The sequence below is a fragment of the Plectrocnemia conspersa genome, unplaced genomic scaffold (assembly GCF_051122295.1).
Source record: "Plectrocnemia conspersa isolate PC_06_02 unplaced genomic scaffold, ASM5112229v1 ptg000009l, whole genome shotgun sequence".
Classification (NCBI taxonomy): domain Eukaryota; kingdom Metazoa; phylum Arthropoda; class Insecta; order Trichoptera; family Polycentropodidae; genus Plectrocnemia; species Plectrocnemia conspersa.
Window position 1 is genome coordinate 11,054,271 of NW_028277173.1, and position 24,092 is coordinate 11,078,362.

General features: G+C 33.3%; 2 protein-coding genes across 9 annotated transcripts in view; both read right to left on the reverse strand.

Annotated features, from left to right (window-relative positions):
* Window positions 1-5,866: 5,866 nt before the first annotated feature.
* The window catches only part of LOC148231908 (ankyrin repeat and BTB/POZ domain-containing protein 2), a 70,442-nt gene continuing 52,216 nt past the window's right edge, over window positions 5,867-24,092 (reverse strand). The window contains exons 4-21 of one of the 8 annotated variants that reach the window (XM_088191708.1): window positions 16,996-17,704; window positions 13,699-13,920; window positions 12,129-12,376; window positions 11,801-12,059; window positions 11,579-11,724; window positions 10,898-11,085; window positions 10,653-10,835; window positions 10,406-10,581; window positions 10,095-10,309; window positions 9,784-10,012; window positions 9,455-9,703; window positions 7,825-7,952; window positions 7,262-7,506; window positions 6,992-7,197; window positions 6,766-6,923; window positions 6,431-6,674; window positions 6,183-6,365; window positions 5,867-6,093 (exon numbers count right to left, since the gene is read on the reverse strand). In XM_088191708.1, coding sequence (XP_088047834.1) covers window positions 5,896-6,093; window positions 6,183-6,365; window positions 6,431-6,674; window positions 6,766-6,923; window positions 6,992-7,197; window positions 7,262-7,506; window positions 7,825-7,952; window positions 9,455-9,703; window positions 9,784-10,012; window positions 10,095-10,309; window positions 10,406-10,581; window positions 10,653-10,835; window positions 10,898-11,085; window positions 11,579-11,724; window positions 11,801-12,059; window positions 12,129-12,376; window positions 13,699-13,920; window positions 16,996-17,704 — 4,186 coding nt within the window. In that variant the 3' untranslated portion in view covers window positions 5,867-5,895. Of the gene's footprint in view, window positions 6,094-6,182; window positions 6,366-6,430; window positions 6,675-6,765; window positions 6,924-6,991; window positions 7,198-7,261; window positions 7,507-7,824; window positions 7,953-9,454; window positions 9,704-9,783; window positions 10,013-10,094; window positions 10,310-10,405; window positions 10,582-10,652; window positions 10,836-10,897; window positions 11,086-11,578; window positions 11,725-11,800; window positions 12,060-12,128; window positions 12,383-13,698; window positions 13,921-16,995; window positions 17,705-24,092 lie in introns of all 8 variants that reach the window. The other 7 variants (XM_088191707.1, XM_088191709.1, XM_088191714.1 and 4 more) reach the window with 7 other exon arrangements.
* LOC148231909 (uncharacterized) lies at window positions 20,900-22,492 on the reverse strand. The gene is made up of 2 exons (XM_088191715.1): window positions 21,227-22,492; window positions 20,900-21,105 (listed from the first exon to the last, which is right to left on the reverse strand). The coding sequence occupies exons 1-2, from the start codon at window positions 22,405-22,407 to the stop codon at window positions 21,063-21,065; spliced, it is 1,224 nt and encodes a 407-aa protein (XP_088047841.1). The 5' UTR covers window positions 22,408-22,492; the 3' UTR covers window positions 20,900-21,062.

Here is a 24,092-nt window from a genome sequence, read left to right on the forward strand (position 1 = left end):
CATAGGCAGATCTTGTGATAAAAGATCTAAAGAATCGTACGTCACATATACTCATGTTGCTCTGATTTTTTTATGTAAATAAAAATAGAATTGCGAACTCATTATTAAAAAAAAAATGTATGAATTTTTTTACTGCGTTTACTTTCGAATATAGTATTATTAATCATGGTAATAGCGTATAATTTAGAATAATATGTATATTGGTGTTAAATATCTGTATAGGTTAAATTGCAAATTATTTATTACGTGTATCGTGTGTAGATAAAATTGATTTCTCATAAATGTAGCTTTACGTATATCGAATATTTTATGTATATTTTTCGCGAATGCTTATTCGTTCACGATACGTATAAAGGTCATTTATGTTAGATTATTGTTTACTGAAGTTCTGTAATACAACATTCTACCGCAAAAAATTCACAATAAATGAATTTAGCTTCTCATATAATGTGTTCACTGGAGTATTAAAATTTCTATAACCGGTAAAGGATATAATATTTATAAATGTGTGTATGAAAAAAATGAAGAGATTTCTTTGAACATGGTATTTCATGGCCTTATATGTATCCCTTAAGGTCACATTTATATGGATATCAAATATATAAATAATATATTACTATTTTCATCAAAAATGTATATCTATGTTATTTTTGTAACAGTTGTGTATGAACTTATGACTATGTGTATTTAATTCATCTCTGTTTGGTGTAAAATATACTATATTATACTCTTAAGCTCTGAATATTACTAAACTAATCAATTTCAACAATCCTGTGTATTTATTTGTATACAAACTGTTTGTGATATGAAAACGTTAATGTACGCTATCGATTAATATCATATAATCAACAAACGGATAATCTTCATACTGAGTAAAATTTTTAAACGTTTATATTTTTTATTTTCAACAAATAGTATTAATTTTAAAATTCCTTTATCATGTTTGATAAATTAAATTTAAAACATATACATAATACGTATATCGATCAATGTAATTAGAATTAATAGAACTTTTAATATACATTTTTTCTATTGAAATTATTGTTCATATATGTATATTTATATATATGTCTATGTTGTTATAAATTATTAAAAATATATAAACATATTAATAATATAGAGAAAGAAAATAAAAATACTATACGGTGAACGTGGTTAAAAAAATATGTGTATCTATAAACTGAATGCTTTATTAAATTATTGTATTCGTTGAAGTTATTTTCGTAAATTGTCACAAAGCCAACGTAGATGGATGCCAATTTTCTTGTGCCTATATCGTAAAAGTATTCAGTGCCATTTTGTGACAGTTTTGTTCATGTCTATAACTATTCTAGTTTTCAATATCATCGTTGTGAAGATTAGAATGCACTATCGTTAAAAAAACTAATTAACTCCAATATACTGCACACTATCGTTAATTTATCGTATAATTTATTTTAGTCTCTTCGATGAAGACTTTGTTAAGAACGTTTTTTGTTAATTTCTTTATAAGTGTTAATTGTGTAAAAAAAATGCAAACTTATAAAACTAACAGACAACTTGTACTTAACATAAATATCACATTTAATTCATTATGAAATAAAATATTTTTTTAATATATTAAATAATGAATATCGAAAGAACCAAAGATGTTTTCGAATACTATTAAATTAAATCGCTTTTATTGTCACTTGAATATGATATTTTTGCTGAATATATTACATTATGTATATGATAACTGTATATTATTTTTAATTTAAGTAAATTAATTACATGTTATGTATAATATTATAGTAAATCCAAAATCTGTCATTCGAAATGGGTAATATTACGTGTTTATTAAATAATCTACGTACTATTTATATGTAAAAGACTTAATTCCTGCGAATATACATATTATTTATTATTAAAACTTATTTATAGTGAGCCTTTCATTTTTAATACACAAACTTAGTTTTACTATATTTAATATTTATTGAAAAGTTAATTTTTTAAGGCATCAAATTTATATAGAATGGTTATTTGCTAGATTATTTTAATTTCACTATTTTGCATCAAAGCACAAATTAACCAAACATGTTAATATTATACTATTTCTTAAACATAATATTATTTTAATAAAAAGTATACTGAACAAACATGTTTTATGATCAAATCGAATGATTATCTAATGGTCACTTTTATAATATTACCCAATATAATAGTCAACATGATTTTTTTATACATTTATATTATACACACCTGTACTGATTTTACCAAAAGTTTCAATTATCTGTTTTAATTTTATGCAATTTTGTTAATTTATGTTTTTAATTCTGCCCTGATAGAAAATTAATCGAACTGAAATAAAATTTTATTTTTAACAAAATGGAGTTATTTCTTTAGTTTGTATGAGGATAATCAATGAAATCGTTAAACTCAAATGCTGTCGGAAATACTAATGACAAGAATGTTTTTAAAAATAAATAACGCTTATAACCTTTGATTGAAAGTTATTTTTATATATAATGCTGTGTAGAGAATTTACATGATTACAAGTTGCCAACGATTAGGACAGCGTTTGAGGTTAAAAAACATATTGAATTAATATAGTAATGTAATAAACCTAAAGATACACTAGTTGACAAAACATAGATACCATTTTGTTGTTTGTCTTTAAATTTCTCGACAGTGAAGGAATTCTAGACGTTAAAAGCGCAATGTTGTGCGAATTCTGTGCAAAACTTTTTCTTTACAATTTGTTAAGTATTCTCAGTCTTTTTAATGGTTTGTTTTAAAATTACTCTACATTTTCACAGCTTTCATGATTTTATGAAAGAATACAAACTTTAATGTCTCACCGTTGTGCCAATTTTGTATGTAAGAATCCAAATATTATGCTATTAAATCAAAGTCAGTCGGTATGTGCTAGATAAAGACGGGTTTTAAACGTTTAAGACAAAAAGGACTTAGTTAAAATGGGACACCACCGTGAGAAAACATTTTTTCCGAATGAAAACAAAATCTCCTATGGAGGGAGACACGAGAACTTGGGCAGCCAACGATCACTTCCCTAGATACTTTCTCAGAAACCTTCTCTGACATTACTGACATTTCACACTTGAGCATCCACTTCAGAGTTCAAGAACTCAAGAGCTCTTTATCTTGGAGCCACTAAGTTCATACAAACTTCGAGCAAAAATAGCTAATCCAACTTCAGAGCATCGAAGATCGCAAAAGCAGCCGCTTTTCTCTTTGTATCTCCTAGTTCATCTTGACATCCGGAATTCAGAGTTGAATCCGCTTCGGAGACGCCAGGAGTCTACAGACGCACTTATGGAAAACTTTACGTGTAATTAACATATAAAAGTTGTATGTGACAATCTCAATTATTGCACAAAAAATAAATAAAAACAAACTTGATCTTAAAAATAAAAATAAACACCTCTGAAAGGGTAGGATATAGGGACGTCATTTCAGCTTTTCCAGGGGGGGGGGAGCAAAAGTTGGCCAGTCAATAGTTGTTTTTTAATATTTAAAAAGCACTAAAATCGTGCCGTTGCAGTGGGAACGCTCGTTACTGAGCGTTTCCACTGCAAAGCGCGCCGACGCGATTTTATTGCTTTTGACACGAATTTTAGACTTCTGAGAGGTGATAATTGTTTTTGCGCCCTCCTATTAACCAAAATTCGGTTTGAATATACTTTGACCAACACTCTCATATCAGAAGTTCGTAGTAATATTAAGGATAGCTATCATATTTTTATATCCAAGTGCAGACAAAAGTCTGTACTTCTTCTTCCTCTTATTTTCAGCTGAGAAATGAGCTAACATTGTTTGTATTTTGGACTTGATCTAACGAAAGTTCTAAAACCATAATTAGTTTTAGAGCTGTAGCCGCAGCTCAATCGACGGATGAAGAACTATGAAAGCTTATAGCAGCAGGGGAAATACCGTTACAGCGATTACCTTGGCATGTGTCGGGTTCAAATATTTGGTGCAACGAGAGGCGCCCGTACATCACCGAGCAGTACTGGCGGTCAGTTTTCGACTCGGCATACGGATTAGCACATCCTGGGACGAACACAACTGTCAAGATGGTAACCGAACGCTACTTTTGGCCGGGCATGCGAAAACAGTGTCGCGACTGGGCTAGAAGCTGCATACCGTGCCAACGTTCTAAGGTAAACAGACACATACGCGCACCCTTAGGAACCTTCGAGGCACCGACAAACCGCTTCGAGCATGTCCACGTGGACATAGTGGGACCGCTATCAATATCTGGGGATTTCAAGTACCTGCTCACATGCGTGGACCGCTTTACGAGATGGCCGGAAGCATTCCCCATCTCTGACATAATAGCGGAGATGGTTGCCAAGACTTTCTTCAGCGGTTAGGTGGCGAGATTCGGCGCGCCGGTAAGAATTACCACTGACTTGGGATCAGGGCGGCATGGAAATACGACCTAGGAGCATCAACCGCCTAGTTAGTGTACGGACAATCACTTTTGTTGCCAGGCGAGTTCGTATCAGCGGGCACTCGAGCTACGCCCAACGAACCGCAAGATTTCGTCGACAACCTACGTGTTAAGATGGCAGCTCTACGCCCTACAAATCCTCGCCAGCATAGAAGTACACCAACGTTTGTTTTTAAGAACCTGGCATCAGCTAAGAGCGTGTTTGTCCGACGCGATGCAGCTGCAGCCCCGTTAAGCCCAACTTACGACGGACCTTACGAAGTGCTTTCCTGTACGGAAAGGATCTTGACGCTAAAGGTCAGGGATAAAAGTGTTGCAGTGTCAATAGATCGCCTCAAGCCCGCATTCACCCAACCTGAAGACACACAGGAAGGCTACGTAGGACACCACTTTTCCCCATCGAACGAGACTTCACTGACACCGCTGCAGCCGGAGATCAACCCTTCACCTCCGGGAACCGAGGACGAGCAAGCAACGCCACGCAGCCTGTCCCCCACAACATCAAGACCGACCAGGACTCTACGAATACCGGGCTACCTGCAGGATTTCGTCTTAGGTTCGCCTTAATCGTGAACTGCTCATGGCTAGTTCACTGGAGGGGTGTACTGCAGCGGGGCGAGAGGTGGAGAGGCGAACGACGGAGCGTGAGCGTCAGTCAGCGGTCAATCGCTACGTCAACGGGACGAACGCAACCCAAAGAACTTTTATTAGATTAAGGGTTTGGTTAATTTGTATAGGTTAATTTAAGTTAAGTATAACAACAACAATATTGTGAATACGTAGAATAGAATCACTAAGGTTACATAACAGACAAATTAAAGAAAGGATTAAGATGTCTGAAAAATGTAACTTAAGCGCAAAAAGAAAAATAAAGTTTGTATTAATAAAATTATTTTATAGTTTTAAAAAAGTAATTTATTATATATAACGTAATATACAAAGTGATATATGTTTAATATGATTTACATTTTGATATTGGCACTAACAATAGATGATTACAGAATAATTTCTACACACGAAACAATAATAAAATAAATAAAACATTTATATAAATGAATAACATATTACTTCATGTCATGTTCTAATGTCACATTATGTTTTTAACTAAAGATTATATAAAATGAAATGTATAAAAATAAATAATGTAGTATTACAACATACGAACATTAATAATAATTAGATTTTTGATATAACTACATAATAGTTACTGAAAAAATATATTTTCATTATAATTTTTTTTATAAAAATATGTTTTTAGAAATTAAATATTTGTTACATTAATTTATAAAGTAAACTAAAATCAAAATATATAAGCAGCATGTATCCATATATATTAAATATATATACAATATATTAATTGATCTTGGATGTAAATGTTTTAATCGGTATTAACAATATTTTGGTATTTTTTTCTTTATTTATATATTATAATTTTAGTTAGGTTCAATACTTTATAAAAGCTATCGCGATTTATTTGGTCCGCGTCTAGCTTTGATACGTTGCTGAAGAGTTGTCAAAAGAGCACCAAGGACGTCATGTCCTGGAAGTCTTTTACCGAATAGCAAGCGTTTCACTGAATCGTCGTACGTCAATAGCGCAACCATGTTTTGAAGAAGAAAACCTTGGCAATATTCCAACAGTTGTACTGCATTGTACACCTTAAAACATCAACATTGTTATTTATTTATTTATTTATTTACTTGTGGGCTGCGTAGTGTTATCTATGTTTTTAATATATAATACAGACCTTTGCATGTATATACATATTGACAACGTTGTGTAAATCCAGAGCTTGTGCGCATCTTGCTTCACAGTACCGTTGAAGAGGCAACAGTTGAAAGAAGCTGGCTGCTGCAAGCAACTCTAGAACATCGCTCGGAGGCACTTCTAAGCCGTTGCATCCTCCAGAATACAAGAATTGCATCACCAACTATAAAAATGAATGTTTATTAAGCAAAACATTGTCTTTATAGGTAGAAATAGAATTATATATACCTGGAATATATGGTATCTGATGTCATTTATTTGAACAGTCGGAGATTGCGTAGATTGTCCGGATTGACTGGTCGAGATTGATGTACTCGAACCGGCGTTCGATGAAGATTGAACTTGTCCGGCTGAAGTGTTAACTGAGCTTTGACTGTGATTTGGAACTCTCGGCGGAGCCAACATCGCCCGTAAGCGTGGCGACGCGGTAACCAACACTATTTTATGACCATAAAATAGGCGTCCTTCCACTCTACAATCATATAAATAAAAAAATACATTTTTGTAACAAATATAAAATTACTGAGCATAAAAAGCGAGGCTTTTAAAAATATTAAACATACCTAAAAGTAACATCTGATAGCTCTGGATTATTTACAAATTTAGGATCAATGCGAGAAGCTGTGTTTGGAACTGGAGCTGGCTCTCTTATTGCCTTTATCGCTTCCCATCCATAGCAAGTGCAGAAAATATCCGCTAACAACAGCGTAGTTCCTTCCTTCTGCATTTCATTACAAACATAATTAATTATATCTCAAAAATATATTATAAAAATGTGTTAATTCTAACCTTGCTATATCTGAATATATTAAATAATAATGGCAAACATTCATGAGCGAATGTTCTACTATATTCGTCCGGACAGACTTGCAAGAAGTCTTGCAATAGTTGGTCAATGACTGCGTCCATTCTTCTATCCGCCGCAGCAGCCAATGAAAGCATCCAAGAATGTAAAGACCAACTGACTCCGAGAGCTCTCAGCTCCAATGTTATATCTATATATCATCAGGTTAATTAATGTGATGGAAGCTAGTTTAATATCGTTTAAATCATACTAACCTAAATGATTAGTCTCGGCACTGTGATACATAGCCTCTTGTAAAGCTCTCAATTGCGATTTAGTAAACTTATTAGCTGGATTTGCAGCACTCGATGACGTCGCCACAGATGGAGCAGGGGAATTAGGCGCTCCTTCGGCTAACATTTCCTCTAATGATAGCACGTCTCCTTGCGGAGCAATAGGATGTGAAAGTAAAGCTCTCAACGTAGTCTTCTGTCCGTGTACACAGCATACAGATATAGCGCTGAAAATAATAATTATAATATTTATATTTGCTCAAACATATGTTTTTTATGTAATTCTTAAGCTGACGCTAAACAAAACATATTGTACTAGAGTTTTAATAAAATCAATTTATGCGTCTTATTAATTATATAGGTTATAAATATTTGTTAAAATTGGTTTAAAGTGGCATAAATGCTTACAGTGGTTGTACCAAAAATAAAATAACGACTAATTAATATGAAAAAATATAGAATATGGTAAATTCAAACTGCTGTTATGTAGAATGTGTAGTCTTAAAAAATCCATACAAGATTTTTAATTAATTTATTATACGAACCTATAACATCCTCTTTGCGCTGATCCGGAGTAGCAAAGGGAGTCTTTCAATAATGTGCTCAAGAACGGGTGAGCACCATGAGACAAGAGCAATTGTACTAGTTCAATGTTTCCGCTTCCGCACGCCACCTGAAATTTTGAAATTTGTTGCTGTAAAATCTATAAATTATAACCATTTATGCTATTTTAATACGAATTAACATTGTCTGGTTTATCAATTAAATCACCCTGTAAGTCTACAGTAGCTTACATTGTCAAATCCAAATGGAGTTCTAAAAGATTTCAGTGAAATTGACGCACTGAGTGTAAGAAACAAAATCTCACAAAAGTCATAAAAGTCAACAAGTAGGTAAGTGTTATACCCTCCTACAGCTTAAAATGTTTGTCATAATATTTTAAGGGTATTTAACGCTCGGTGCAGACCGTACGTGACAGTAGGCGGATTCATCACTATAACCATTCTGAATACTTTCAATTGCCAAATGCTATTATTTATTTATTTAAATATATGAACAGGACATAACAACTTTACGGTAATTCACAATATGCGAGATGCGATGTCTGACTACTTCTTCTGGTTATTTCCCCATGAAAGATGAGTTGGCTTAGTTTGTATTTTCGAGTTGACCTAATGAAAGTTCTAAAATTATAATAAGTTTTAGAACCTTGATTAAGTTAGGTTTCAGTTTGAACAGAAAATTGACGTTTCACAACTGTCAAATTGAATTTCATAGACATTTTCGAGCTGCATTTAGCACCTATCAATTAAATTATATTTTCGCTAGTAGAAATATATAGCTAGTGAAAATGTATTTGGACTTTACTAGTGAAAATATAACTTATATATAAATATGCATTCACTATTACATTTATCCATTGCATGTAAATAAATAATGATTAAGTACGTAAATGTACATTAGTTATGGAAAAGTCGAAATCGTATGAATTTACTAGCATACGCCAGATAAATTATAAGTTCACTGGTAAAAATATAGTATATCTATTGGTGAAAATGTGTTCTGATATGATTTCACTGAAATAACATATTTAAAAAAATATTTTTGGGATAGATTTTTATATATTTCAATTTCATTAAGATTCATAGTATTTCATTTAATGACATGCATTTTTCTGGCCAAATTCAAAGGGGGCAAATGCCCTCACCTGTCCTCCCCAAATGACGTCCCTGCCACAGACTGACAAACTTTGCCCCCCCCCCCACCTGGAAATAACCGAATGACATCCCTGTCCAAACCTGCGACAAGTATTAACCGTTCTAACTAACCCCCAATCCATCGTCATTGACTGTTGCAGCAAAAAGTGAACGAGAACAAAATCTTCCCAGTTTGTCTATTTGTCTATGTGTATAATTGCTTTCGCTTTAGGCACTACTCTGACAAAAACATCAAGGACTTGAACCGGAGTTCTCATGCTTGGACTCGCTGAGTTTGTACAAACTCGAAACCATGAAAAGGCAGACCAACGACAGACGGAGAAGATTGAAAAAGTAAACGCTTCCCTCTTCACATCAACCTGGTCCAGCTCGACGTCCAAAATCTAGATTTCAACCCACTTTGAAGATGACTAGATCCTTCAAATTCATATATATATGAATAACAAAGTACATTTACCTGTAGTGGTGTTAACGTTGTCCTATCCTCGTGATGAGTAGCTGCTCCTTCGACTCTGGCACCTCTCGCCAACAAAATAGCTGCCACCGGACTAGCTCCTTTTGCACAAGCATAAACCAAAGCCGTCCATCCTGCAATTCCACCCCAAGGTGCACAAGCAGGCGGCGGAGGTGGAGAACCGGGAGTTGCACCCACTGTTCCACATCCTGGAGTTTCTATATTTGGATCAGCTCCAGCATCAAGAAGCATCTGTAATGCATAAATAAATAGATTTTAGTACATTGTACATATGTACATAATAATAATAACAATGTTATTTATACTCATACAGTGGTAACTTGTTCATCGTTCCTTGTCGCCGCAAGCATTAGAGCTGTTAAGCCATGGTGGTTTATAGTGTTTAGACCTGTAGATGGCGGTAGTAGATTTATAGCTTGGGTGATCAAATCGGCCCGACCCGAGAGTAACAGTCTGAAACTCAATTCCAATTGGGCTCGTCCTCCGTCTTCGCATGAAGATACTCCAGTGAGGCGTTTCGGAGGTAAGCATTCTTCCATACTATAAATTATATATTTAAATATTAATATCATTGTTAATTTCCGTATTAGATCGATGTGTATATAAAAAAAGTAAAACATACTCATACCCTACAGGTCTCGGTGGACAATCTACGCCCGGTAGTAACAATCTAGCGGCTTGCATCACGTCATCGTGATCTGCAGCAGAAGCTCCTCTTTGCTCGGCATGAGCTCCGGCAACTCTGATCCATTCTACTAACGGCGGTAATACGGCGTAAGCGCGCTCATACCATAATTCTTGAACACCTTCTCGGTTCCATGTTTGCGAATGTTCAAGCTGTGAATAAAAAGATTTATCAGTATGCAGATTTGCTACTCCTTTTTTAAAAAATATGAAAAGGTACGTTAAGGGAACATTGTTAAAAATACATACCTGAGAACACCTCATAAAGTAGAACAGTACATTGACTGCAGTATGCGTCAAAGGAGTCATATGAGGAGCTCGTGCCAACAAATCTTTCAATTCGCTGACGGCGCCTACGCAAGTTGTCAAAAGCCATGAATCCGATCCACCACTTTTATCTGTTGAGTTTCGTGAAACTGCTCCTACTTTGAAAAGTTCAAATATTTAATTAAGTACTACCGAGCAAAGAAATACACATTTATCAAAATAGACTTACCAGAACCATTAGAATTTTTACCGATTGATGGATTATTCGCTGGACTGTTTGCAGCCTGGTGTCCGCTTTGATTCAGACCGCTGATGTTATGACTTTGTTCCATATTGGCCGTATTAGTGGAATTACTTGACCCTCCGGAACCGATTGAGCTCAAAGATGCCCATCTCGGCATAGATAGAGCACCTTTAAATTCAATATCGGTCATTAAGTGCTTCTTTTTTATTTGATAATATTTAGTTACATACCTGAAGCTACTCTTCCAGCGTTCAGATGAGCATAAGGTTGTAGCAGTCCCCACAGGTCGCCCGAAGAAGCGATTGCGTGTTCTAAAAGCGTTGGCGTAAGACACACGCCCGGTTCAGAGGGCATGCAAAGAAGCATAATTTCTTCTAGTAAGGTCTCCATTCCGGCACACAAGTAAATAGCAGCATATCTGATGAAATGTGAAAGTGCTATGAAATGTTTTACTGCTAAGCATGAAATGAGGAACCGACAGCACGTCAACATCGAGCAGTCTCAATCTCATTAACACGAACAACCTGAACGGACGACTGAAGAGGATTAAGCCCTTCGAACTAGTATAGTTATCATTATAGGAACTAACTTAGTGTTATTGATTGTGTAGCGTTTGGATGCCAATGGGTGAACATAGTATAATATTTAAAAAACTTAAATTATTAAATATAATCAAGTTAATTGTCAGTCAAATAGACTTGTTTAATGTATGAAAAAATAAAATTAAAACCTGAATAAGGATATTTTTTATATAAAATCAGATCATAGATCGTTTATATTATATAAATAAGGATTTAGATGCATTATTATGCCTATATAAGTTAATTTGTGTGAGTAGGTCTCATTATCGTTAAGTTCAGTAATTATATTTATAAATAAAAATAGTAAATAACAACAAAAATAATACATACTCGTGTATAAACTTTCCAAGTCTAACGTCCACCATCCATCTATGAAACCGACCCACTGATAATTGTAGAGCAGCTCTTTGCGCTTTACTCTGTCTCAATCCACTATCACCCGACACAGCAAACATTGTAGCAGCACGGAGACATGACTAAAAATATAAATATAATAATGAATTGAATGATTTTATATACATATCTATACTACATGTTCATGATCAACGTTACTTTGACACAAGAATCTGCCAGCGATGGACACAAAACGATCCTTAAAGCCCCGGCGACTTCGTGCTTGGAACATAATCCAAAACCTTGAGATAGCCTGTGAGCCTCGCGTGCTATTCTCACCAGCGCTCTTTGCAATAAATATCCTACTCTCGGTATAGTCTCAGTCGAAATCCTCGCTATGTGATCCCTGCACCTTCCGGCGTGCAAGACTCTCTGCAAATCTCCAGCGCTCCATGGTAACTGTTGCAGCTCGACCAACCTATGTTAAATACATATTAACCAGTCAATTACCTCAGAATATTATATATAATAGTTATTATAAAAGTACCTGTTGTGTGAATCTACCCAAACAAATTCATCGGCACTGGTGACGTTCGTATTGACCGTTTCGAGAGATGAATGGCTGACTAATCTTGGAGCCCTGGCTACGCGGGCCGCTGCACCCACAGCTCCTTCTGCCATATCGGAGCCTGCGCTCAAGCTCGAATATGTGCTCGTTGAAGTGTGAGACCTCAGCGTCAACTGCTGAATGGCCAGTCGGATGTCTTCCAATCCTCCAGCTCCTGACCATGGTACCTGCAACTGAGAGTTGTTCAATTCATGACTACAATATTTTATGATAAGTACATTGTTTATACAATCAATATAAACATTATTTTAGATAATGAAATAAGTAAAAAGTATTCAAGACACAACAGCGACTAGAGTTTCCAATAGTAAACAATAAAATATGCACATATAATCATAAAATTATAAAGAAGTTTAAACAATGTAGTTTAAACAATGAATACAAGTTTATAATCACATAATCTATGTTTAAAAAGTATCAAGACTACATATTTTTATTTTAAAATTAGTAAAACATTAAGTGTTTCAAAGCTTAAATCAGCAATTTGTACAATGTTTCATTTGAACTATTTCTTCTCGGTCTACGCAATTTTTTTTTACCTTATTAAATTAAACATTACAAAATTCAATAACAGCTATTGAGAAAATCCACAGTTGCACAATATGAAATCTGAAGTATGAATATTTTCTGGATTTTCGGCAATTACAAAGTGTTTTTTCTTTGTTAATATGTTTTTTGACTATTAGTTGCTATTCCCATGGCTGTTGTACATAACATAAAGATAAGAAAATATCGCAAAATTACAAAGGGCACAATTGGGCTTTTTCCAAGGGGGAGCAAAAGTTTCCCAGTTTGTGGACGTTTTTTGTATTGTTCGATTTTATAGTATTTCATTAAATTACATGCATTTTTCTAGGCAATTTCAAGGGGGAGCATATACCCCACCCCCCCAAATGACGTCCCTTTGTAGAATGTAGATCGGGGGGGGGGGGGCAAAGTTTTAAGAAAAAATCCAAAAATCACTTTTTGGTTGCCAGCATTATGTTACAAATGCTTAAGGCCGAGGAGGTTGAAGACCACTGATTTATTAGATGCTAAACTAACACGTTCATTGTAAACAATAGCATAAGCGGATTTTATGGCACGGTGATTTTGAACAGCCACTGCTGTTTTTAGAATTACATAGTGTAAAATTGTGTACCGTAAACACTGATCGATTATTCATGGAGTAATAAGCACAATACGTTCCATCCGACGAGTTGCAGAAATAAACTCGCAAAAATTTAACATTTGATGTTAACCTATTTTTGATAGGCTTGAGAAATTAACTCAAATCATAATAAAATAAAATATTAAATAATTCTGATTATTAATCTATAATACTGATATTATATTATAGATAGATACTCATTTACTCATGAACTAAAAATATACGCACATGTTTATTCTACACTATTAGAACTGTGGAGATTATGTATATAATAAATTAAATATTATACAGCACCAAAGCTTTATTTTCTAAGACAATGTTGAATTTAATAGTTCTTACCTTGGCAGGCGTAGCTCTGTGCCTATTTCTGGAATGATGAGAGCTGGCCCTCGAGCGAGTCGACCTTTGAGTGACACCAGCCGCCAATCTGTCTCCTCCTGACTTATCCTCAGGAATTCCACCAGGAAGAGCTCCACCTCCACCTCCACCGCTATCGGACATTGAAGCATGTCCAGAAGACCTATTTTCATCCGAAGAACTATTGCACTCTCTGGCCGAACGCTGTAGGAAAATAAAACAAAACTAATAAACACTTTCACTCGCAAAAAATAAGCAGATGCAAATAATATGCAAATTGTTGTTATTCTAACTGATTATAATCCTCATTGTTTTTAATGTAAAGATATGAAATAACCATTTATATAATTTCTAAATTTCAACATTATTAAGATGTTATATAATTTCTCATACTGTCAACGCTTAATAATATCTATGGCTTAATAACACGATAGCGCATTTTATGTATGATCAACCATGCGTGACAATTACATATATATGTACATCATTGAAATAGTCAATTCCGCACATGAGCTTCTTGACACGTTAATTATGTCGTATCAATATATCCGTAATCGTATCAATATGAAGTAAAAATTAAACTATTTTTGCATAGAGCTTCTCGGTCTCAACTGGGCGACCACGCTTCCCGTGAAAGTATTTCTCACAGAATGTGAAAGTTTTACACAATTTTACATTTTTTTTGTATTAATTAGTAAATTAATTAAGGCCGCCATTGTTATCTTGGCGGTTTTCTTAAGAAGAGCCCTTGTGGATTTATAGTTAAAATGTTTAATTTATGTACAACGAAATATATATCACAACTATTTATACCTAAGGGTTTTTATTTATATTTCAAAATTCATGAAATTAAATATGTATATGTTTCAACCCATTTTAATGATACGTTATATCTTACCACCGATCCAAACCTCTAATAATCTACAACCAGATTCACATGGATGTTTTAGAAGACTATATAGAAAATTGTATAATAAATGTTCCTTCATATTCACCGTCACTGATCTCTGTATGAAAGCGAACTAAAAATAAGATCAACATACTAAATTCGAGTAACAATAATAATGACTATGTACCAATAATAACAATAACAATTTTTCAGTGTGTATTTTAAAAATATTTTTAAATATAATTAATCATTTCAGAAACACTTGCATAATATTTTACTAACTAATATATATAAATAGTGTATCACACATTTATTGTGAAATTGTCGTTGGGTATAAATGGATTAAATATTTAATTATTCCCAACTATAGTCTTTGAAAAACGCTTAATTTAGTTTAAAATTTTCATAACTTTAATCGAAAAAAATTTCATCAAGCCTAATTTACAGTAGCTAAAATCTAAAAGAATCTTGTTATTATAACTATTAAAACCTATTTATAAAAAAATATATATATTTTTTTGCGAACACAAAAACGGTGGACCCAAAAATTCCGGATAAATTAAATTTTTTAATTGAAATTCCGCACCTTATGATATAAATGTGATTATTAAAAAAAAATATCAGAAAAAAAATATTACAGAAAGTACAATATAAAATCAGACAAGGAAGCAGAAAAATACATTATAATATAAAAAAACAACAAATTAAACAGTAAGAATTTAAAAAAACTTTGGATCAGAATAAAAATCTTGGTCAGAATTTTATTAACAGCCTTGTCATAATTATTTTATTTAAGGTCAGAATAAATATCTAATAGTTAGAATAAAAATATAGGACGATCAGAATTAAAATAATGAACTGTCATAATTATATTATTTATGGTCAGAATAAATACCAAATAGTTAAAATAAAAATAGCCTACGGTCATAATAATTATATAGAATGATCAGAATTAAAATATAAAAAAAAAATATTATGTCATCTATAAATATAAATAATTATAAAACACTTCATGAATAACTCTCAATAAATCTGCAACGAATCTATTTAATTATATGTATAGCGCGAAGGAGACGGACGAAGCGGGAATAACGACAGAGCGGCAGTGGAGAGCACGCTTGGCTTATTATCTTCACATCTTACAATGTTGCGAGCCCAATTATACAAGTTTGCTCTTAATCAACCAAGTTCTACACAAAACTGACCTTGGCGCTAAATTAAATACAGATCATATAATATAAATACTAGCTATTCTTTACAAATACTGAGCAATAAACTGAAATAAATACTGAACTAAGTCAACTCTAACTGAAAAACAATGATTCTGACGAGATATCAAAATAATTCTTACCGCTTAATATAAATTCAGACCATTTAATATTTATTCTAGCCGCTTATATTCTGACCTTGTAATATATATTCTGCCCCAAGTAATATAAATTCTGACCACAATCATATTAATATTCTGAGTCGAAAAATACGAGCCATGTAAAAATAACTGTATGTTAGCTAAAATCAACAAAGGCATTCTGGGCTTTATAATTTGCTAGTGTTAATCTGTGTCAAGTTATTTGCGTTAATTTATTTTGTAGTGTATTATCTTTTTGTTAATATTATATGTTTTATTGTAATGTATTGCAATTTATGTTTATTTCAAGTTTTGACTTAACGCATTTATAACACACTGCTACGTCACTTATGGGTTGTTCTATTTTACTGAAGTAAGCTAAATAAGATATGAACATCCTAAAGTATAAATATAACCAAAAAATATAAAGGGATAATACTAAAATTATATTTATCCAAAACACACAGACGCTTTACTCACACAATCGTATTGTAGGAGTTGACAACCAGTTACTGTGATATTACATATATTTTATTTTGCGCGAAATAGACCGAAATATTTATTTTTATAGCCGGATGTGACACAGACGAAAATCCTTGAAATGAGCATTGCCGCTTCAACAAGAACAAGTGAGACAACGATTATTCTTACGCGCATGTATCGCTTTTCTCTCGCATACATCTGTATACGTAAACAATGCATTCACAAAATTATTGCAGTACGATTTTTTGACGTATCAGTTGATAGAAAACTCTCACAATTTTTCATAGTGACTTTTTGAAAATTGAAAATGAACTGCCGATCTTCTTCTACATCATAAAAAATTATCTTATTGGAACGAAACCAAAGAGTAAAATATGTTTTATAACATCCTAATCATTATTATTTAACTTTAGCTCATACTTATTTTATAAATAAACTCATGAAACTATATATTTAAGGAACAAAAGTACTAGGTCCTGTTAAGTTAGTATTATAACCACGGTGTGACGCATAAAGCTGTTGGTACACAATATAAATAAATATATGAAAAACATCTTACATCATGGGCCAAGTTAATGTGGTGATGCTGTTGCGGCTGCGGGATTCCCGGTTCGCAATCCTGAGCTCCAGAAACTTGAATAGACCCTCTCCAATCTTTATTACTGACAACTTCTTTTCTCACCACGGCTATGCTCCTCTCCAGCCCGTAACTGATCATCGGATTTTGGCTCTTGACCGGCGTGCTCTGAACCGTGAGCTTGGAAGGGCTGGCGATACTCTTCACGGGTGTTCCGATCTGGCCACCGGTCTTGAGCACCGAAGACGAGACCACCTTAGAAGGACCCGTATCTCTTTCGGGTATCATGTTTTGGTTGCTCATCTTGGACATGATCAACTGGTTTTGAGGAGTGAGACCCAACGAGTAGTTGGTAGGCGACGATGCGTTCTGAACGGATTCATCTTGGAGGAGCTTCGAAGTCGATCCGTGGTTGTGCGTCAACGTGCCAGAAGGACTCGGAGATTCGATTGTTATGGATTGAGCCACTAAACACAAGTCTTTGGAGAGTCGGTGGTGTTGCGCGATATTTGCGGGCGTGTGCACGCGCGTCAAAGGAGCTGGCGGTTGAATCGGAGGTCCTGCAGGATTAGTTCTGTTCGGAATAGAAGTTCCGATTCCTTGCGTGTTCTGCTTCGGTGCTGAGCCTTGCTGCTCGTGTCCAGGACTGCTGGCGTTGTAGGACACGTCTCCTCTCGATCCGTTCGGAGGTCTGAAAACAAAATGAAAAATAAGACCAAAGTGACGTTGTCGTCCGACGAGTTTTATAAACACAATTAAAAAATCCCAAACGAGCGACGGAACGGGCACACGGACCGCATTTTCGACGACGAAAATTTAATGTCGATTATCGATAAAGAGGGGTCCGAGAAGCGGGTCAGACCTTTATGGCGTAAACGCATAAATCGAAGATTGCGCATCAGATTCTCGATTTGTTAAGCTTTCAAATTTTTGCATTAGTTCTCTTCTAAAAATAAAAAAACGTCCTTGAGACAATTTTTGCGACAAGAAGTGAAAATGGCACATTTCCATATATGTATTTGTTAATTGGTTTTAATTTTAAAAGCATACTTCCATTAATATTAAGCGATGCCTCATTTCTATGTTAATTGATTTGTAGCAACGGAGCGTTTCACTGAAAATAATTCGTACATATCAAACGCGCATGCACATCGCCATAAATTTGTTATATAAATATTTAGTCATGTACAGAATGAATAAAAAATATAGCAAAAATAATGTACAACGTACTACTCATAGCATTTGAAATACTGTTTTTAGAAATTCATATTTTATTGAAACTCTACAATGATTTTTACCAAAATTTTCTTAGAATTTGCATTAAATTGATTTTCTAAAACATATAAAATTAACTATTTTTTTATAAACACAATAAAAATTACAATAAATGTTTATATATTATAAACTGTTATATATTTTAAATAATAAGCACAATTATTTAGGCATTTTTATTAGTGCTCAAACATTTTTTTATTAATAATTCACATCAACGATTTTCAACTTTTTTTATTATTTATTTTCCCAATTAGTTTTCGACTTAATAATAATTTTTTTAATATAATTTGTAATATTGAGTCAAAATTTTTGTAGTACATTAAAATCTTGTAAAATATCAATTAATGTTCTTACATTATTATGCAACAAATTAAATATGCTTAATAAATTAGATAAAATAATGTAAAAATTACAAAACAGGGCAACTAGTTGTAGAAATATTATTGAAAGATTGGAATGGTTGGATATGCAAAAAATGTTTAAGATGAATATTTTAGTATTTACATATAAATTAGCATCGTATTTAATAATAAATAAAGGTCAACATAGATTTATTATTAAAAATAGATTTAATTTTAGAATAGATAGCTAAAATAAAACGAGTACGGCCAGGGGAATAATGTATGGAAGTGTGAATTTGTATAATCCTAGGACAATCCGCAAAAATAAAAATGTAGCGGGATTTTTTCAATAAAATAAAGAAACACAATATGTTTATGTTTATATTTTATATGTATTTTTTTATTAAATTTGTTTATTGTATAATAATAAAGTAAAAATAATAACAAAATAAATTTGATTAAACACAAAGCACAAAGATAGAGTTTTTTACTCTACATTTAACTAATTGATAAAAAATATTTGGGTAAAAATATAATTTTAATTGACTATATAAATAAAAGCAAAAAATATTTATTTATTTGTTTTTAATTTTTGATAAAATATGTTATTAATTAAAAAAAAATATTACCGACACAAGTTATCAATTCTCAAATATTTTTTCAAAGTCTGTCTTTCTGACTTCTACTCTCACTGACAACACCAAAAACTTTTTCAAATATTATGTTTGTAGGCTCTTTAAAAAATCTATTCAGTGTATTTTGAGTTTTGAGCCTTATTTTAGTTACAACATATTTTACAACATTGCCATTATAATTTCTGAATAAATAACTAGTAAAACCAACCCTGAAGTTTTTATGCTGCTGAGTAATTTAATTCGAATTTATCTTAGATATTACAGTGTTGTCTCAGAATTCCACTACTTACTAACGATTTGCTTTGTCTTCGTTATAAAGAATTTATAAGTAATGCAGGAATTGACTTGATGGATGATTGTTTCTCTCATGCCCAATTTTACTTCTCAATGTCACAAGAAAAGCATATAAAACCAAATATATACACATGTTTTGCGATATAAAGATAATAAATAAAAACATTACTAATTATATACATACACAATATTACATGAAATAAGTTAGAAGAAACGATAAATAACCAATAAAAAGTATCAAGATTAAAAAAAATTGAATATTGATTGTTTTAAACTTTAAATCAGTTCGATGTTTAATTTTTATTATACCTTTTGCCGAAAAGATTATAATTCTGTGGGCTCAAAAACATATTACTATAATAGTTAAATAGTAAAAAGTTAAATATTTAATACCAGTCACTGAGAAAGCACACAGCTGCACAATCTTAACCCAAAAATATGAGTATTTTCTGGAATTTCAGCAATTACAAAGTGTCATTTTTTATTATTTGTTATGACTTCGGCATTTTAAAAATAACATTAAAAAATAAATTTCGCAAATAAAAAAGAGCACAATTGAGCTGTAGATACATCGAAGAAAATGTGTAAAACACAAACTTATCTAAATCAAAAATATTACACAAATGTGTTTTATAGTTGGTTTTCCTGAAATAAACGATTTTTACGGATAGTTAAAAATCAAACTTGCAAATTTATATTTATATTATAATATTTGTTTTAATGTCAATAAAATAAACAAGATTAATACATATTAGTCTATGTTTTAGATCTTTTTTTTTAAATACTCTCTATTTTAATCTAAAATAAGCATCCCATTTAACGATTGCTAAAATTTAGTCACAAATCAGTGATCGTCGCAAACCGATTAGAAACATTGCTGACGCTCTTCTTTCACGGTACCTTTACGCTCGTTTTCTAAAATTAAAAATTTAATTTCGCCGATTTTGATGACCCAAATGTCATCGAATATTTGTTCTCTTCAAATTGATACCACAGCAGTGATGTATAAATAAACCGTATTCCTTCCAAGTATCCGATTCTTATTCTTTCAACCTTTTAAAGATTCTCTGATATCATCTATCGGAGACAGTCCAGCACAGCCCGGATTGGCAATTCTTGACAAAAAAAAAACTGGATCTTGAAGAGTCGCGTATATATTATAGCACAGAAAACGGTATTCTTGTACCAATGCCACAATCGCTCTTTTCTTATATGCGAAAAGCTTTACGATTGCAGAATGCCATTCTCATAACAATACATTCACTTATCGATTGTTACCTACATTTGTGACAGGTTTTTTCTTATTTTGATAATAACAATTATTACACCAGACATTCTCAATTAAATATTTTAAATTAATGTAGAATAATATATTTAGTAATAATAGAACTGGATAAGTGTATTTATTGTATGATTTTAAAATAAGTTTAAAATATGCAACTGTATGATCACATAACCCAACAAATCAGCAGTGAACAGGAAACTGTATATTTGTCACTGAGCTTCAATAAGAGAAAAATCCGTCAAAGCGTTTAGGCGCTTCAAATCTGTAATGTCAATGATCAGCTGCGCTCTAGAGGGCCAGAGAGCGAAAATAAATTAAGAGAAGATTCGAAAGGAACAGTTAGAAGTCTAGTTTGATAACTATATAATATTATATATTCATACCGCTTTCTCCATCCCTGTACAAAACTCCAATCCAAGCTTTTATCAGCAGCTTCAGGTCCATAATCCTCGTGTGCAGCACTTCCACTTATAATATCTACCCATTTCCTAGCACACTCAAAATTATCTTTAAACTCAACGTTTATAACACCGTCTTCCAATTCTGTGGCAATCACGTTAGCGTTTCCGTTAATATCGTCCATTGACACTTTACTTTCCACGATCGATTCTAAATCCGCTACGGCCATCTGCTCCGTGATATTTGGATCGTTGTAAGTAATCTCAGAATAAATAGGCTCGCTTTCGATCGAAATCTGAGATATTAACTCAGCCGTAGCTGAGGTTTTCTGGACTTTTGATATACCCAAATTTCCAGTCTCTTCCAATAAAGTCTTGGCGTATATGTCATCTTTGGTTTTATCGTTATTAGCTTTCCTCGATACGGAATCTCCGAAATATATAACGACCTTATGACTGTTGTGTTTGATTTTTTCGTTAGAAGTCGAAGGCTCGTTCTTCTTGCTGCTCAATTCTTGGAAACACGCAGCTAGATCTGTAGTTTTCTTAGATTGCGTCACTCGCACAGTCGCGGGTCTCGACGATTTGTCTTTCTCGACCTTCTTCTTGATTTCTTGGTAAAGCGGCGGTGCTTTATTGGGCTCGTTATAAGCGGAACCGCTATACTTCGGCTCGTACAATGGTAGCGGTATATATTTTTCGTGAGTGTTTTTCGTATATGTGGAATCGTTCGTCTTCCTGAACTTCAGCATCCCTTTTGCGCTCTCTTTGCCCGTGTACAAGTCGCTGTTTTGCGACTTTCCTACGAATTTAGATTCGGCGATCATTCGCAAAAAAGGCTTAGATATTTGCTCGCAACTAGGAGCTCGGTACACTTTATCCGGTGTTATCTTTATAGGGAAGATTTGCTCGCAGCTAGCTGCTCTCGACACCCTCGGCGGTTGAGTGTTATGATTGGTTTGTCTCTCCTTATTTTGCCAATTTCTGACTGACATCCGAGCGGCGCCTCTGATGAAGCCTAAAGCTCCGGTGTGTTTGAAGGCCTCAGCTTTTCTTAGGATGAAGTTATCGGACGCTTTCTCGGATTTCTTCATCTTGGAGTTCTTGGGGTGGCAGGACTGCAGCTCGCGGCACATGAGGCACTGACAGTTTTTCGAGCAGATCATCTTGGTTCACATCACATGTTTGGACACGGGGGTGAGGCCGACACGAGCTAAAGTCATCGCTGGTTGAATGACACTGAGTGTTTGCGGCTGGCAGAGGCCCGAGCCGGCGCCCCTCCAACCAGTCTCGTGGCTGATCCACTTCCCATCATTGTCTACCTTGGCTGTTTACTATTCCTTTCCGTTCGGCCGGCTCATTAATTAGAAGATTAGCGCCAGGTTTCGCCTGTCTTCGAGTTAACGGATCACAAGTTCGGCGTTCAGAGTTCTCCTCCCACTCTGGACAATTAAACGCGGACGGATAACAATACAAATTAGATACGATCTATTCCAAAAAAATAACAATACGAAAATTAGATCGCCTTCTGAAGTTATAGCGAATACCGATATTTTCTAATGCAAAAAGATCGAAACCAAATTAAAGCATTCAAAACTTCAATTAGGAAAATTTACAAACATATAATTATATAAATTGCTATACAAAACTATTATTTTAATTGTAACCATAAAATATTTTGCTAATAAATAATACTTTGCTATGAATATTTTTCATAAATAAAATGTCAATATTTTTCATAAATAAAATGTCGAGATACAATTACCCTAACTGACTAATACTAATTTTATTATTTTGATAATTATATGTATATAAGGTGAAAAAAATAAACATAGCATTCCAATCTATTTTTTTCATTATTTTTATACGCCATTTATACTGTGCCTTCATTAATCTTAATCTAACAAACTTCTAGGCCTGCCAATATGGGACAAATTTCCTAGGCCCGTTCTTGAAAAAAATCATAGCAAGAATATATTTACAAAAAAAAGTAAAAACCGACCTCAAATAATGAATCTGAACTAAACTACAGTTGTTTGAGATGTACTGATGTATTTCAGGTATAAGTTCCTTTAGACCTTGTTATACTTATTATACAATAAATAAAAAGAGCGGAACATTGCCTTCAAAAGCACCCACTTTATAGCTAGTACTTTCACAAAAACATTATAATTCAAAGGGACAGATTGTAGTTTTTTAACCCGGCTCCGTTTGTGTTAAAATTTGTTTGCAAATTATTATTGACTTGATTGCTTTTTGTTAAATATAAAAAAAATATTAGACATGAGAGGAAATATTCAACCAGTAAATTTAGGTGTTCGATCTGAAAATTCTAAGGTAGAAGCAAAGAAATAACGAAAAATCAATAATAGCACCAGCTGAATTAAATAAATTCAATATTTTTATAAATTGTATTTTAGATAATTTGCCAACTAGATTTAATGCAGCAAAAAAATAATACATTCCTAAAAAAAATCTAGTAAAAACAGTTTCGAATCCGCCCCGAAAATATTTTGTAAAATATATAATTTCAGTAAAATCATATTTGTGAAAATATAAATTATCTGGCAGGTGCTGGTAAAATTATATTATATATATACAAATTGTATTGATGCAGAATGATCCTTTATAATCCGACACTATTGCTGTATATACAGGCAATTGGTTTGATACTCATAATATGGCATAATTTACCAAACTAGCTACGGGGCCAGCCAACGCTGGCCCTTGTAAGTATAAAACATTCGCAAAACCAAAACAAATCGTCACAAAAACAATGCAATATTCATTGATTTCGTTTTAAAAATAGAAAATACACACAGAAACAAGCAGAATATTCGTTTAAATATTA